At 39.1% G+C, this 16,356-nt stretch overlaps 1 protein-coding gene across 2 annotated transcripts in view; it reads left to right on the top strand.

Moving 5' to 3' along the window:
• PHLPP2 (PH domain and leucine rich repeat protein phosphatase 2) overlaps window positions 1–16,356 on the top strand; it is a 105,341-nt gene that overhangs the window by 52,025 nt on the left and 36,960 nt on the right. For both annotated transcript variants that reach the window (XM_060185214.1, XM_007526654.3), the window contains exons 4-8: window positions 2,592–2,782; window positions 4,880–5,005; window positions 7,187–7,341; window positions 13,348–13,494; window positions 14,743–14,973. In XM_060185214.1, coding sequence (XP_060041197.1) covers window positions 2,592–2,782; window positions 4,880–5,005; window positions 7,187–7,341; window positions 13,348–13,494; window positions 14,743–14,973 — 850 coding nt within the window. The remainder of the gene's footprint in view (window positions 1–2,591; window positions 2,783–4,879; window positions 5,006–7,186; window positions 7,342–13,347; window positions 13,495–14,742; window positions 14,974–16,356) is intronic.

Raw genomic sequence — 16,356 nt, 5'->3', positions numbered from 1 at the left:
ATCTTTGTACTAAGTCTTGAAATTGGAAAATGTGAGTTCTCTAATTTTATTCTTTTTTAAAAAATTATTTATTTATAAAATGGAAATAGTGACAAGACCATAAAAAAGAGAGATACAGTTCCCATCACCAGAACTCTGTGTCTCATCCCCTCCCCGATAGCTTTCCTATTCTTTAACCCTCTGGGAGTATGGACCCAGGGTCATTATGGGGTGCAGAAGGTGGAAGGTCTGGCTTCTATAATTGCTTCCCCGCTGAACATGGGTGTTCAAATCCATACTCTTAGCCTGTGTCTCTCAATCCATACTCTTAGCCTGTGTCTCTCTTTCCCTAGTGGGGCAGAGCTCTGGGGAAGCGGGGCTCCAGGACACATTGGTGGGGTCGTCTGCCCAGGGAAGTCCGGTTGGCATCATGGTAGCTTCTGGAACCTGGTAGCTAAAAAAGAGTTAACATAAAAAGTCATATAAATTGTTGACTAATCATGAACCTAAAGGCTGGAATATTGCAGATGACTACTTGGGGTCTCTGTTTTAGACATAGCTTGTAGGTCTATTTTAGATATATTCCAAAGGGCCTTTCTTTTATTCTTATGGTGGTGTGGGGGATTGAACCTGGGATGTTGGAGTCTCAGGCATGAGAGTCTCTCGCTCTCTCTTTTGTTTTTTTGTTATTATCTTTATTTATTGGATAGAGACAGCCAGAAATTGAGAGGAGGGGGGAGGTAGATAGATAGAGAGAGACAGAGACAGAGACATTGCAACACAGCTTCACCACTCCTGAGGCTTTCCCCCTGCAGGTGGGGACCAGGGGCTTGAACCCGGGACCTTGCACATTGTAACATGTGCGCTGAACCAGGTGCACCACCACTGGTCCCTGAGAGTCTCTTTGCATAACCATATGTTACCTACCTCTGGGCTCAAGATTGTTTTTTTTTTTTTTTAATATTTATTTAATTTATTTATTCCCTTTGTTGCCCTTGTTGTTTTATTGTTGTAGTTATTATTTTTGTTGTCATTGTTGGATAGGACAGAGAGAAATGGAGAGAGATGGGGAAGACAGAGAGGAGGAGAGAAAGATAGACACCTGCAGACCTGCTTCACCGCCTGTGAAGCGACTCCCCTGCAGGTGGGGAGCCTGGGCTCGAACCAGGATTCTTAGGTCCTTGTGCTTTGCGCCACCTACGCTTAACCCGCTGTGCTACAGCCTGACTCCCAAGATTGTTTTTTTTTAACTATCCTAAGTTTATTGTATTTCTATTTGAATTTTAGGACCAGCTTTTCAATTTATGCTATGAAAACAACTGGATTTTTTTATAGGAATTTATTGAATCTGTAAATGCATTTGAAAAGTATTGTCATCTTGACAATGTTAAGACTGCAGATCTTATAATACTGGATGACTGTCCATTTATTTTTATTTATTTTAAATATTTATTTATTTCCTTTTGTTGCCCTTATTTTTTATTGTTGTAGTTATTGTTGTTGTTATTGATGATGTTGTTAGGACAGAGAAATGGAGAGAGGAGGGGAAGACAGAAAGGAGGAGAGAAAGATAGACACCTACAGACCTGCTTCACCGCCTGTGGAGCGGCTCCCCTGCAGGTGGGGAGCCGGGGACTTGAACCGGGATCCTTACACCAGTCCTTGTGCTTTGTGCCACGTGCGCTTAACCCGCTGCTACTGCCCGACTCTTGACTGTCCATTTATTAAGGTCTTTTTTCTTTCTCCCTTTCTCCTTTCTCTCTTATCTCCTTTCTTTTCTCTTCATTTCTTTCCTTTCTATTGAGTTATTGGCAAAGTCTTGACACATTTTTCTGTGATTTTTCAATGCAAAAATGCATGACTTTTCTAACAACCCAGTAATTGCTACTAGGGCTACCTGGTGCATGCTGGATGAGTCCACTGCTGTGGTAGTGATGCCATTTATCCAAGAGTGGTGATGTCTTTCATTCCGTACTCCCATTGCATCTTAAAACATGTTTAATATTTTAAATTCACTGATTTTTTAATTTTTAAAATTTTTTTACCAGAGCACTATTCAGCTCTGGGTTATGGTGGTTCTGGGACCTGTGGTGCCTTAGGCCTGAAAGTCTTTTTGCATATCCATTATGCTGTCTCCCCAGCCCTTAAATTCACAATTTTAATCTTTGGCAAGACTCTCCTAGAGGTAGATACTATGTTGATCCAAACTGTTTATATAAGGAAAGCTAAGGCCAGTGAGATTAAGTTGTTCAAAGTAACAAAATAAGTAGGAAGCCCAGGATTAAAACTCAATTGGAATGTCTTAATTTCCCTCTGCCATACTCCCTTTTCCTATATATAATGAAGATGTGAGTGTTAAAAGAGAATTGAAAATGTTTATCCAAAAAAAATAAAATGTTGCTCTTTACATAAAAATTTGGGACCAAAATTTATAACACTGTAACTTCTGTGATTGGTAACATTTTAGGACAGAGAACTTATTTTATCATATTTAGATTGGTTATTTAAGTCTGTACACAAAATTGCTGAATGTCAGCCATACTTTCTTTTTCTCTTTGGCATTTTCATACTACTTTAATTTGGTGGCTTCTGAAGTACTGTTTTCTTTTCAGAAAAACCATGCCATATGGATCATCTGGATCGAATCCTTCTTTCTGGCATCTATAATGTAAGAAAAGGAAAGACTCAGCTCCATAAGTGGGCTGAACGCCTAGTTGTTCTTTGTGGTACCTGCCTTATCGTTTCTTCAGTGAAGGATTATCAAACTGGAAAGATGCACATTTTGCCTCTAGTTGGGGGAAAGGTAAGACTCATAAAGATGAATCTCAGGAAAATATTGCATATGATTTTCATAGCTTTAGTCACATCTTTTCAGAGAAGCCAATATGGACATTATTAAAGACTACACCAACACAGAGTTTGTTAGCTGCTGCTGCTGCTGCTGCTACTCTTCCTGTAAAACTTTTCTTTACTATTGAGAGAGAGAGAGAGAAAGAATCAGCATTCACTAGGGGATCAAACTTGGGACCTCATTTTTAAGAGTCAAACACTTTGTATGCACTGCATCACCTCCTGGGCAGTCAACATTTGTTTCTTTGGTTTAAACAAAGAAAACTGATTTAAGCTAGGTTAAGCATAAACTAGGATAATTTATATTACAGACTCTCTGGGAGGTCCAGAACTATTCATGCCCCAGATTCTGTTACAGAATCCTGCCTGTATTTTAAGTCACTAATAGTTGTCATGGGTACCATGGAAATGCTAGTAGTTGTCACCATCTAACACCAAGTCAGATTTTTTTTCTGTCATAAAAAAATAAGCAAAAAATAAAATTAGGAATCAGGTGTGACCATTTTCAAACCACATCCAAGCAACCAAGGTGGTATGCTAATTCTTGTGCTAGTGAATGCATTTGCAAAGTCAGTCAAATAGAATGATAAAGGACTGGGAGTTGGGCGGTAGCGCAACGGGTTAAGCGCAGGTGGTGCAAAGTGCAAGGACCTGCGTAAGGATCCTGGTTCGAGGCCCCGGCTCCCCACCTGCAGGGGAATCGCTTCACAGGCGGTGAAGCAGGTCTGCAGGTGTCTCTCTTTCTCTCCCCCTCTGTCTTCCCCTCCCCTCTCCATTTCTCTCTGTCCTGTCCAACAATGACAACATCAATAACAACAACAATAATAACTATAACAATATAACAAGAGCAACAAAAGGGAATAAATAAATAAATATTTAAAGAAAAGAATGATGAAGGACTGTGCGTACATGTGCACACATTCATGTTAGCATACACACATGCAGTTTTGTTGTTCTCAGACAGAGTGAAAGAGACCACAGTATCAAAGCTTCATTCAGTATGGTGGGGACTGGACTTGAGGCTGAGTGACTCAGATGGCAAAGCATCTTATTCTTTTTTTTTTATTTTTTATTTCTTTATTGGGGAATTAATGTTTTACATTCAACAGTAAATACAGTAGTTTGTACATGCGTAACATTTCCCAGTTTTGCACATAACAGTACAACCCCGACTAAAATCCTCTGCCATCATGTTCCAGGACCTGAACTCTCCCTCCTCCCCCGAATCTTTTACTTTGGTGCAAGACATCAACTCAAATCCAACTTCTGCTTAGTGTTTTCTCTTCTGATCTTGTTTTTCAGCTTCTGCCTGTGAGTGAGATCATCCCATATTCATCCTTCTGTTTCTGACTTATCTCACTTTACATGATAGCATCATATTCTTCTAGTGAGATATTTCACTGGTCCCACACAGACGCAGCAATATTTATTTGAAGTAAAGTAATACATAATTTTATTTCTCTTATTTTGTATCACATCTACCAGTAATCACTGTGAAACTCTGCATACCTCTAGAAAGATAAAATATATTAACCAGTTCATTGCTCACCTCTGTTTTATGGAGGTGTGGGGGATTGAACCTGGGATCTTGGAACCTCAGGCATGAGAGTCTTGTTTGCATAACCATTATATTTTATCTCCCTTGCCCTAGAATGATAATAACTAAAAGACTGGTGAATATCAGTTTGGAAAATATGTGGAATATATTTTTGATATTTATGGAAGGGTCTTAAAAAATGTTTCTGGGGAGTTGGGCAGTAGCACAGTGGGATAAGCAAATGTGGAGCAAAGCGCATGGACCGGCATAAGGATCCCGCTTTGAGCCCTTGGCTCCCCACCTGCAGGGGAGTCACTTCACAGGCATTGAAGCAGGACTGCAGGTGTCTGTCTTTTTTTCCCCTCTCTGTCTTCCTTTCCTCTCTCCATTTCTCTCTGTCCTATCCAACAACAACGACATCAACAATAATTGCAACAACAATAAGAAAACAACTAGGGCAGCAAAAGGGAAAATAAAATATAAAAAAAATGTTTCTGATTTTCTCTTCTTTAGGTAGAAGAAGTGAAGCGAAGGCAGTACTCTCTTGCATTCAGCTCAGCAGGAGCACAAGCTCAGACCTATCATGTCAGCTTTGAGACTTTGACTGAATACCAGAGGTGGCAACGGCAGGCATCCAAGGTGATAAGCTATCAGATACTCTGATGTACAGAGTAGAAATCCAGTTGAAATGTATTTTCAAATTAAGTCCCCAAAGAGCACATTATCGTTTTTATGCATGTGAATCTATGCTTTTCTCTATTCATAGAATGAATATATAATAATTAAGTATATAATTAGCTAAATAATTTAACCAAGTCCTTATTTTATTGTTTATATTTATGTAGTATTAAATTCTTTCAAAGATATTTTTAGGTACATTTATCTTTGTTCAACCTCTACGAGGAATATAAAGCTCTTGAAAGAATTAATACATAATTAAATTTCACCCTTAAAGGAATTGAGACACTAACTAATTCAGATACCTCAAAGGGAACTCCACTATAGTAGTCACTGACATATGTGACAAATGGAGTTGTTGCCTGAATTGTAGCTTAAAACTTGATATCTATCTATCTATCTATCTATCTATCTATCTATCTATCTATCTATATCACAGCCTTGGTGAACCACTTCAAATTTGAATTTGTTGGTAGAACAAGACCTGTAATCCTGTCACAAATCATTATTCCCATATGCTGAAGATAACTTTTCAGCATAATTTTTGCATAGTCTTTAAAGATGAAGACGAAGTACTCTAAAATTTTATTGCAGTCTCCAATTGCTCTTGTTCTTCTAGTCATCTTTGTAGAATTTTAACATACACACACACACATACACACACACACACATTTTTTGCAGAGCTAAATAATCTACATAAGGGATTGCTTCAGTGAATAATGGTCTATCTAAATATGAATCACTTTTCCAGTTATATTTTGTTTGGCTCTCAGATCCATTTTTTTTTTCTTTTTTAAAATTTTCCTTTTTTTTTCCTTTTTCTTTTTTTAATTTTTTTTTAATCTTTATTTATTGGATTGAGACAGCCAGAAATCGAGAAGGATAGGGGTTATAGAGAAGGAGAGATAGAGAGACACCTGTAGTCCTGCTTTGCCACTCGCAAAGCTTTCCCCATGCAGGTGGGGACCGGGGGCTCGAACCCGGGTCCTTGCGCATTACAACATGTGCGCTCAACCAGGTGCGCCACTGCCCGGCCCCCAGTTCCATTTTTACAACCATGTTTTATTAGCATAGTAGTATAGAAATATAAGCTATCTATTGACTTACTGGATTTTTTCTTTTAGTTATATTGTGATGGTAATAAAATCTGCTTCAGTAGAACTATTGATAATTTCAATTTTAAGTAGTTTATTTTTTTTATTTATAAAATTTAAATATTGACAAGATATAGGATAAGAAGGGTACATTTCCACATAATGCCCACCCCCCTCCCCAGAGCTCCATATTCAGTTCCATCTCTTGATATCTTCCCTACTTTCTATTTCTCTTGGAGCGTGGACACAGGATCATTGTGAGGTGCAGAAGGTTGAAGGTCCCTGGCTTCTGTAATTGCTTCCCTGCTGAACATGGGTGTTGACAGGTTGATCCATACTCCCAGCCTGTCTCTCTCTTTCCCTACTGGGGCAGGGATCTGGGGAGGTGGGCCTCCAAGACACATAGTGGGGTCCTGTGCCCAAGGAGGTCGGGTTGGCATCATGGTATCATCTGATAGCTGGTGGCTGAGATTCCCAGGTTGAAAGCAACTTACTTGCAGACCTCATACCAGGTATTGTCTCCAAGCTGCCATCTTGGCTCCCAGTCTATTCTTCTGACCTTAAACAAAGTTATTATTTCCAGAATACTCTTTTGCATACTAAGTGTGCTATGTGTTTGGTTATTTAATTTTATCCTAACAGCATGAAAGGAAATACTGGTAAGTAGCAGAGTCCACTTGGCTTACAAAAGGCCTTATATTTTAACGTCACACAACCTCCCAAAGTTTTAGTACATTTATTTTAAATCGTCTTAACATTATTTCTTGCACAAAATGTTAACTTTTCATCTTTATGACTTGTGTGTGTGAGCTTTTTATCCTTTTACTTAACAGACTCTACAGCTTATACCTTTGTATTTTTGAAGTAACATTTAGCTTTAGGAAACAGTAAATTAACTGGTTTTTATAAATGAAGAGTAGTATCTTACTACCTTTTCCTTCTGTCTTATCTTGTGAATCAGTGCTTTTCTGTATAAACTCATTCTGTCCTGTGCAAGGAGAGAGATGTGAAGCAGAGCTCAATGTCACTTCTCTTTGACCTTATTCAGGTGGTGTCCCAGCGAATCAGTACTGTTGATCTCTCCTGTTACAGCCTTGAGGAGGTTCCTGAGCATCTCTTTTATAGTCAAGATATCACCTACCTCAACTTGAGACACAACTTCATGCAATTGGAAAGACCAGGGGGCCTTGATACTCTATATAAGTATGTGTAGAATAGCTTTCCAGACTAACTTAATAAAACTAAATTGTAATCTATGTCCTATTGGTTTGTACCTGTAAGCAAGCATGTTTGCCATCATTTATGTACATGCACACACTCAAATATACATATATATATATATATATCAGTTTTCCCTCTATTTTGAAAAGTAAAATTAGTTTTCCTTTCTATTTTGTTTGATAGGACATAGGAAAATTTAGAGGGGTGGGGGAGATAGAGAGGGAGAGAGAAAGATAGACACTGGCAGCCCTGCTTCACTACTAATGAAGCATCCTCTTTGCAGGTGGGTAATGGGGGCTTGAACTCGGGTCCTTGCGTATGATAATATATGTGCTCATCCAGGTGCACCACTGCTTGGCCCCCATAAAATTCTTTACTCACATAATTTCTCACTCTTCCTTTCTTACCATAAAACAGAATATAGAAGCAAATGTTCTATTATGAGCTGCCATTGATCTGAACTATTTATTTATTTATTGCAACCAGAGTTATTGCTAGGGCTTGGTACCTGTATGATTCCACTGCTCCTGGTGGAAACTTTCCCCCTTATTCTTCTTTTTGCTAGAAGGTGATAGAGAGTGAGAAATACACAGAGAATGAGAGAGATCTGCAGTACTATTCATAAAGCTCCCCCCCCTCCAATTCATCCCCCTCACATGAGGGGACTGGAGGCTTGAAACTGAGTCCTTGATCATGGTCATTTATGCAAGACTTAAATGGTTCCTTGGAACCTCAGGCATGATGTCTTTTGCATAACCATCATGTTGTGTCTGTGCCCTAGATAATTTTTTCTTAATGAAGACTACCTTGAGAATATGAATGAATTAGTATGTGGAAATGTTTATTAAAAATGCCAAATGATTTATAGAAAATAAGCTTAATTCTAAGGATTCCAACTCCAGCTTAAGGATTTTTATCTTTTGTGCCTGCTACTGTCACCTCTTAAACTTTTTGTCTGCTATGAGACCTGTTTCCTAATAAAGGAGCCATTTTACTAAGGAACAGTAGCACATATATCTTTCCAGCTTCTTTATTTAAACTTGATCCCCCCTTCCCACCCTTTGCCCATCTCCCCTTTAAAAATGAATGGATATGTGGAGACAGCATAATGGTTATGCAAACAACTTTCACACATGAGGCTCTGACCTCTTGGGTTCAATCTCAGCAACATGTAAACCAGGGCCATGCTCTGATAAATAGTAAAATAAATAGAAGCTAAAAAAACAACAAAACACACACACACACACACACGAGAAAATAAAAATGGAAATGAGTAAGTATATGATGACAATTATTTAGTCTTTTGGTGGGGAAGGGAGAAATGAAAACTAAAGCATCTAAATTGCAGGATGATTAAAAGAATAATAATCAGAAAGGTACATTTTACATCATTAATAACCAATATCCCTAGAATAGTTTCTAAGAAGTACTGTGATTTTTTCTTATCTTACATATTTTAAAAAGTTTTTAGGACTGAGTAGATAGTTGAGCCTGTTGAGCACATAATTTATATGTCTGATGCCCTAAACACTACAGGTTCAACTCCTGGAATCATCTCTGTCAGAGCTGAGCATTCCTCTGTTTTCAGGGTGTTTGTGTGTGTTATCTTTTTCATAAGAAAGAATGATTTAAAATGATGTGGCTTGGGAGACAGCATAGTGAATAAGTTGTTAGATTCTCATATATGAGGTTCTGAATTCATTGTTTAGCATTGCATGTGCCAGAATGCTCTGTTGCTCTCTCACTCTCCTTTAGTTCTCATTAATAAATAATTCTGTTGTGATACACACACGCACACGCACACACGCACACACACATACAATGGAATACCACTCAGATATTTAAAATGGTGAATTCACCTTCTTTACCACCACTTGGATAAAACTTGAAAGAATCATGTTAAGTTAGATAAGCCAGAAAGAGAAGAATGAATATGGGATAATCCCACTCATAGAAGTAAAAAATAGGGGGTCGGGCGGTGGTGCAGTGGGTTAAGCGCATGTGGCGCAAAGCGCAGGAACCGGCATAAGGATCCTGGTTCGAGCCCCCGGCTCCCCACCTGCAGGGGAGTCGCTTCACAGGCGGTGAAGCAGGTCTGCAGGTGTCTATCTTTCTCTCCCCTTCTCTGTCTTCCCCTCCTCTCTCCATTTCTCTCTGTCCTATCCAACAACGAATTGCGACAACAAGGGCAATAATAATAACCACAATGAAGCTACAACAAGGGCAACAAAAGGGGGAAAAAAAATGGCCTCCAGGAGCGGTGGATTCATGGTGCAGGCACCGAGCCCAGCAATAACCCTGGAGGAGGAAAAAAAAAAAAAAAGAACAGAAGGGAAAACACAAAGCAGAACTTGCACTAGAAATGGTGTATTGCACCAAAGTAAAGGACTCTGGGGTGGAGGGGTTAGAATGTTTTGTGGTAAACTGAGAATGTTACTCATGTACAAACTACTATATTTTTTGTTAAATCATTAATCCCCCATAAAGGAAAAAAATCTGAAGAAAAAAAGATTTCAGGATAGGGGAGATGGCATAATGGTTATGCAAAAAAGTCTTTAATGCCTGAGGTAGCAAAGGTCCCAAGATTCAGTCTCTTAAGCCTCTTCTATAAGCCAGAGTTGAGCAATACTCAGGGTAAAAGAAAAAAAAAAGACTGAATAGTGTTAATCCAGTTTGAGTGCTTGATTAGGACTCCTAAAATCGAAGCACCAAGCCATTGGAACAACTGATAATGAAGATCAGGACAGTTGAAAATCAAAAGTTGAGAATTTGGGATTGGATTACTAGGTACTAAGAATTCAAATCTAGAAGCAGGTAATACAGGCCATCAATGGAGAAACACCAGTTTGGGGTGGGGGGCAGGTGGTGGCACACCTGGTTAAGTGCTCACATTACAGTGTGCAAGGACCCATGTTCAAGCCCTTGGTCTTCACTTGCAGGGGGAAAGCTTCACAAGTGGTGAAGCAGGGCTGCGGGTGTCTCTCTGTCTTTCTCCCTCTATCTTTCCCCTCCCCTCTTAATTTCTCTGGCTCTATCTGATAATAGATAAAATATTTTTTTTTAAAAAGAGTGAAACACTAGTTTAGTGTTGTCTTGCATACTATGGTACAATAAAAAAAGTACAATACTTAGAAGTAGTTTTACTAGAGTGACTTTAGTAGATATAATTTACATGCTTTCTGAGGTAGAAAGTACAGATAATTTTATTTCTAGGAACAAAAAGAAACACTAAAGTTACTATTTTGTACTATATTAGATAGCACTGAAGTGAAATCTCATGTCACATAATTTTTTTTAATGTTCATTCCCTTTTGTTGCCCTTGTTTTATTGTTGTAGTTATTGTTGTTGATGTCATCGTTGTTGGATAGGAACAGAGAAAAATGGAGAAAGGAGGGGAAGACAGAGGGAGAGAGAAAGACAGACACCTGCAGACCTGCTTCACCGCATGTGAAGTGACTCCCCTACAGGTGGGGAGCCAGGGGCTCAAATTGGGATCCTTACATTGGTCCTTGCCCTTAGCACTACCTGCGCTTAACCCGCTGTGCTACCGCCAAACTCCCTCCTATCACATATTTTAAAGCTCTTACCTGGTATCCCGTCTTTAAGTCTGTTTTATTTATTCATTTATTAGAGAAATTGAGTTTATGTCTGGGTTATGGTGATGCTGAGGGTTGAACCTGGGGTATTATTAGAACTTTAAGCATAGGAAAGGCTTTTTGCATAATCATTATGCTATCTCCCCACCCCTGCCTGGCCCCTTCATTAAACTAACACAATTTCAATATGGAAATGAAAATTCCTTAAGGTGGAGCTTAATCTGCATCTATGTCCACATGTTAATTAATTACAAGATTTTTGTATAGTATATTTAGAAATATAATAAAAGAAAATATCTTAAGCTGATTAACTATGACTTAATGTGAAAGGATTGTACCATCATGAGCTTTCCTTTTAAGCATTTCTGCTGTTAGGGGCCAGACAGTAGTGCACCTGGTTAAGTGCACGTACTACAGTGTGCACGGACTAGGGTTCAAGCTCCTGGTCCCTACCTGTAGGGGGACAGCTTCACAAATGGTGAAGCAGGGCTACAGGTGTCTTTCTGTCTCTCTCCCTCTCTGTCTCCCCCTCCCCTCTCAATTTCTTTGTCTGTATCCAATAAGAAATACATAAAATAAATCTAAAAAAATAGAATTATAAAAAAGTAATTTCTTTTGTTTTCATCATTTATTTATTTATAGAGGGTAGGGGAGAGACCACAGTGCTGAAGCTTCCTTCAGTGCAGTGGGGGTTGAACTCCAAACGTGGCAAAGCGGCACACTATCCAAGTGATCTATTTCACAGCCCTGTTTATTTATTTATTTATTTATTTATTAAAGATTTTATTTATTCATGAGAAAATGATAGAGAGAGAAAGAACCAGACATCACTCTGGTACATGTGCTGCCGAGGATTGAACTTGGGATCTCATGCTTGAGAGTCCAATGCCTTATCCACTGTGCCACCTCCCTGACCACTCTATTTATTTATTTATATTTAAGATTGCTTTTATTTTTCACCAAGTTGCTGAACCACAGCTTCACTAGACCCTTCCACCCTGAAAGTATAACCCAGACCCAGTTACTTGCTTTCCCAACCAACTCTTCTTAATTTTATTTCTTTTCTTCCTCCCCTACCTTAGCCAAGACACCAGATTTCTCATTGGGGCTCTGGGCTTGCACTACAACTCTGGTATCCCTAAGGAGCATGTTTTTTCTTTTATGGTAGAGGCTGAAAATAGAGGGAGAGAGACACCTGCAGCATTGCTTTACTGCTCATGAAGTTCCTCCCTGCAAGTGGGGACCAGAGCTTTGAACATTTATTTATTTATTTATTTACTTTTATTTATTTTTAAATTTTATTTATTTTCCCTTTTGTTGCCCTTGTTTTTGTTGTTGTTGTTGTTGTTGTAGTTATTGTTGTTATTGATGTTATTGTTGTTAGGACAGAGAAATGGAGAGGGGAGGGGAAGACAGAGGGTGACAGAAAGATAGACACCTGCAGACCTGCTTCACCACCTGTGAAGTGACTCCCCTGCAGGTGGGGAGCCAGGAATGGAGCAGGGATCCTTACGCTGGTCCTTGCACTTAATACCATGTGCGCTTAACCCACTGCACTACTACCTGACTCCCTATTTATTTATTTATTCATTTATTTAAAATATTTATTTATCCCCTTTCGTTGCCCTTGTTGTTTTATTGTTGCAGTTATTATTGTTGTTGTTATTGATGTCGTCATCGTTGGATAGGACAGAGAGAAATGGAGGAGGGGAAGACAGAGCGGGGGAGAGAAAGACAGACACCTGCAGACCTGCTTCACTGCTTGTGAAGCGACTCCCCTGCAGGTGGGGAACCTGGGGCTCGAACTGGGATCCTTACTCCAGTCCTTGTGCTTTGCGCCACGTGCACTTAACCCATTGCACTACCGCCCGACTCCCTCCATTTATTTATTTTTTATTGATTGATTTATTTGTTGGGTAAAGAGAAGAAAACTGAGATGCAAGAGGGAGGGAGATAGGAAAAGAGACACCTGTAGCATTGCTTTGCCACTTGTGAAGTTTCCCTTCACCGTTAGGGACTGGAGGTTTAAACCCAGGTCCTTGTGCATTGTAGCATCTGTACTCAACCAGGTGTGCCTCCACCTGGGTCCTATTTATTTTCTTAAGATGCTAGGGATCAAACCTAGGGCCTTAAGCATGCAAAGCATATGTTTTACCACTGAGCTTCATCCCTAGAAGACTTTTCTGCCTTTAAAAAAAAAAAAAGAATTCCCACTGCACTAGACCTTGTTTTCTTGATATGAACTAAGTGTTTGCCATTTTTATATCTGTACAAAACACAGTATTTGACATATAATAAGTGCTTAATATTTGTGGAACACATTTTACAATGGACATTTAAAATAAAAATGCATTTTCACTTAGAAGTATAATTTGTGCCTTTACTTTCTAGGTTTTCTCAGCTGAAGGGCCTGAATTTGTCCCATAATAAACTTGGATTGTTTCCTGTATTGTTATGTGAAATTCCTACCTTGACTGAGCTCAACCTTTCCTGTAATGGCTTCCATGACCTGCCAAAACAGATTGGCAGTCTACTGAAGTAAGTATCTGACTTCTACTATGTGTTTCTATCCTCCTTACAGAATAGCTTGTCTGCCATTTACAATGAAGGTAGGACCATGAGCTGTGAAATAAATCATGTAATTATGAGAATTGAAGTTGACAGCAGTTATTTGCTTATAGTAATGACTAGTGCTTATTTTAATAGCAAAGACTATTTTTGTTGTTGGAGGGACCATCCACATACTTTATGAATGAATTATTTCTTTAAAATTAAAAAAAAGTATTTATTTTGTTGCCCTTGTTTTATTGTTGTAGTTATTATTGTTGTTCTTGATGTCATCATTGTTGGATACGACAGAGAGAAATGGAGAGAGGAGGGGAAGACAGAGGGGGACAGAAAGATAGACACCTGCAGACCTGCTTCACTGCTTCTGAAGCGACTCCCCCTGCAGCTGGGGAGCCGGGGGCTTCAATTGGTATCCTTACTCAGGTCCTCGTGCTTTGTGCCATGTGCACTTAATCCACTGCGCTACTGACCTACTCCCAAATGAATCATTTTTTTATTATCTTTATTTATTTATTTATTGGATAGAAAAAGTTAGAAATCAAGAGGGAAGGGAGGGATAGAGAGGATGAGAGACAGAGAGACACCTACAGCACTCACTGCTTCACCACTTGTGAAGCTTTCCCCCTGCAAGTGGGGACTGGGGGCTCAAACCTGGGTCCTTGCGCATTGTAATGTGTGCACTCAATCAGGTGCAGCACCACCTGGCCCCCTGAATGAATCATTTCTTATCTCTATGGATAGACAGGATATTTTATCATTATTGGAATTCTTTTTTTTGTTTGTTTTTTCGCCTCCAGGGTTATCGCTGGGGTTTGTTGCTTGCACCATGAATCCACTGCTCCTGGAGGCTTTCTCCCCCACTTTTGTTGCCCTTGTTTTATCGTTGTTGTGATTATTATTATTGTTGTCATTGATGATGTTGTTGTTGGATCGGACAGAGAGATATGGAGAGGGGATGGGAAGACAGAGAGGGTGAGAGAAAGACACCTGCAGACCTGCTTTACCACCTCTGAAGTGACTCCCCTGCAGGTGGGGAACTGGGGGCTCGAACCGGGATCCTTATGCCAGTCCTTGCTCTTTGTGCCAATTGTGCTTAACTCACTGTGCACCCCCTGAGCCCCCATTATTGAATTCTAAATAGTGATGTAAATCAGAACTTAGATGCTTCTTTGTTTTAAATAAAGCCTTTTGTAAAGTACTTATGTTATCTTCTTACAGTCTTCAAACTCTCTGTCTTGATGGCAACTTTCTGACTACTTTACCAGAAGAACTGGGAAATCTACAGCAGCTTTCCTCTTTGGGAATTTCCTTCAATAACTTTAATCAAATACCTGAGGTTTATGAGAAACTCACAATGTTAGATAAAGTGGTTATGGCAGGAAATCGACTGGAGATCCTAAACCTGGGGTTGCTGAACAGGATGAGTCATATCAAACATGTTGATTTAAGGTAAAACTATTCTTACTTTTTAAAAATATATATATTAACATGAGAGAGGAGAGAGAAAAACCTGCAGAGCATCACTCTGACATTTGCAGTGCCTAGGATTGAACTTGTGCACTCAAGTCCAGTTCTCTATCCAGTATGCCATCTCCTGGGCCACAACAAGGCCATTCTTTATCATGCCTTCCTGTATATTTTTAAAAAGATTTATTGATGTAATGAAGAGAGAGTGAACCAAGCATCACTCTGGCAGATACATCTTGATGCCAGAGATCCAACCAGGAACTCATGCTTCTAAGTTCAGCACTCTGTAGACACTTAGCTACCTCCTGGACCACGATTGTGCCTTCCTTTGGATTCTCTCTCATGAACCTTAAGACTTCGTTAAAACAATTTTAGAACACTGTATTTTCTAAAGTTCTGTTTTTCACTTAACAGCATTGAAATTTTTGAAGTAGTTGTACCATATGTTAGAGACATCCAGCTGTCTCTGATAAAAGTTGTTCTGTCTTGCCCTCCTAGTAGTGTTTGAAAGAACTTCCATTTACTCACATTTTTGTAATTGCAGAACGTTCAAGCATTCTTCCTCCCTTTCTTGTCAGTATAGTAGGTAGAAAATAACATTTCATTATTTTAGTCAACATTTCTTCATTTATGAGTAAAATTGTCCATTTACTTGTGAGCTTTCATGATTATTGGCATTTTGTATTTTCCCATAAACTTGAGTTTTCCTACTGTATCTTTGAGTTTCTTCTTCATATTCATTATAATGAAAAATTTACTATGAATTTTTAAAAAGGTTATTATTGAGGAAATGTTGATCTATAGGATTTTACTATCATTGCCCTCAGTTCCTTATCTTCCCCCCAAGACAGTTTTCAGTATACCTCATCCTCCACCAAACACTATAATTTTTTAATGGAATTTTACCTGTTATCCTATAATCTTGTCAATCATTATTAAATCACTAATAAAGGACTCCTTAGGTCTTTTCTATGTAAGTATATGACTTAATATATGCAGGTCTGTCCCTCCCCCCCCCATGTTTCAGTCTACAGCTGTTTTTACAAAAGACTTTAATGACTTAGTATAAAAGAGAGAACCTCCAGTATGTCTTTTACCAATTTTATTTCTACCAATTTTGATCCATACCCCCCAGCCTGTTTGAGTCTTACCCTAGTGGGGTAGGGCTCTGGAGAGATGAGGTTCTGGGACACATTGGGGAGGTTGTCTGCCCAGGGAAGTCAGGATGGAATCATGGTAGCATCTGCAACTTGGGAACTAAAAGAGTAAGATATAAATCAGTACAAATTGTTTAATAAACAGGAACCCAAAGGTAGGAATAGAACAGATGAAATTAGAGAAGAAGTCATTTTTTATGTCCTTGAC

The sequence above is a fragment of the Erinaceus europaeus genome, chromosome 2, assembly GCF_950295315.1.
Source record: "Erinaceus europaeus chromosome 2, mEriEur2.1, whole genome shotgun sequence".
Classification (NCBI taxonomy): domain Eukaryota; kingdom Metazoa; phylum Chordata; class Mammalia; order Eulipotyphla; family Erinaceidae; genus Erinaceus; species Erinaceus europaeus.
Note: the sequence above shows the minus strand (reverse complement) of the source record. Positions and strands in the feature narration are given on the sequence as shown.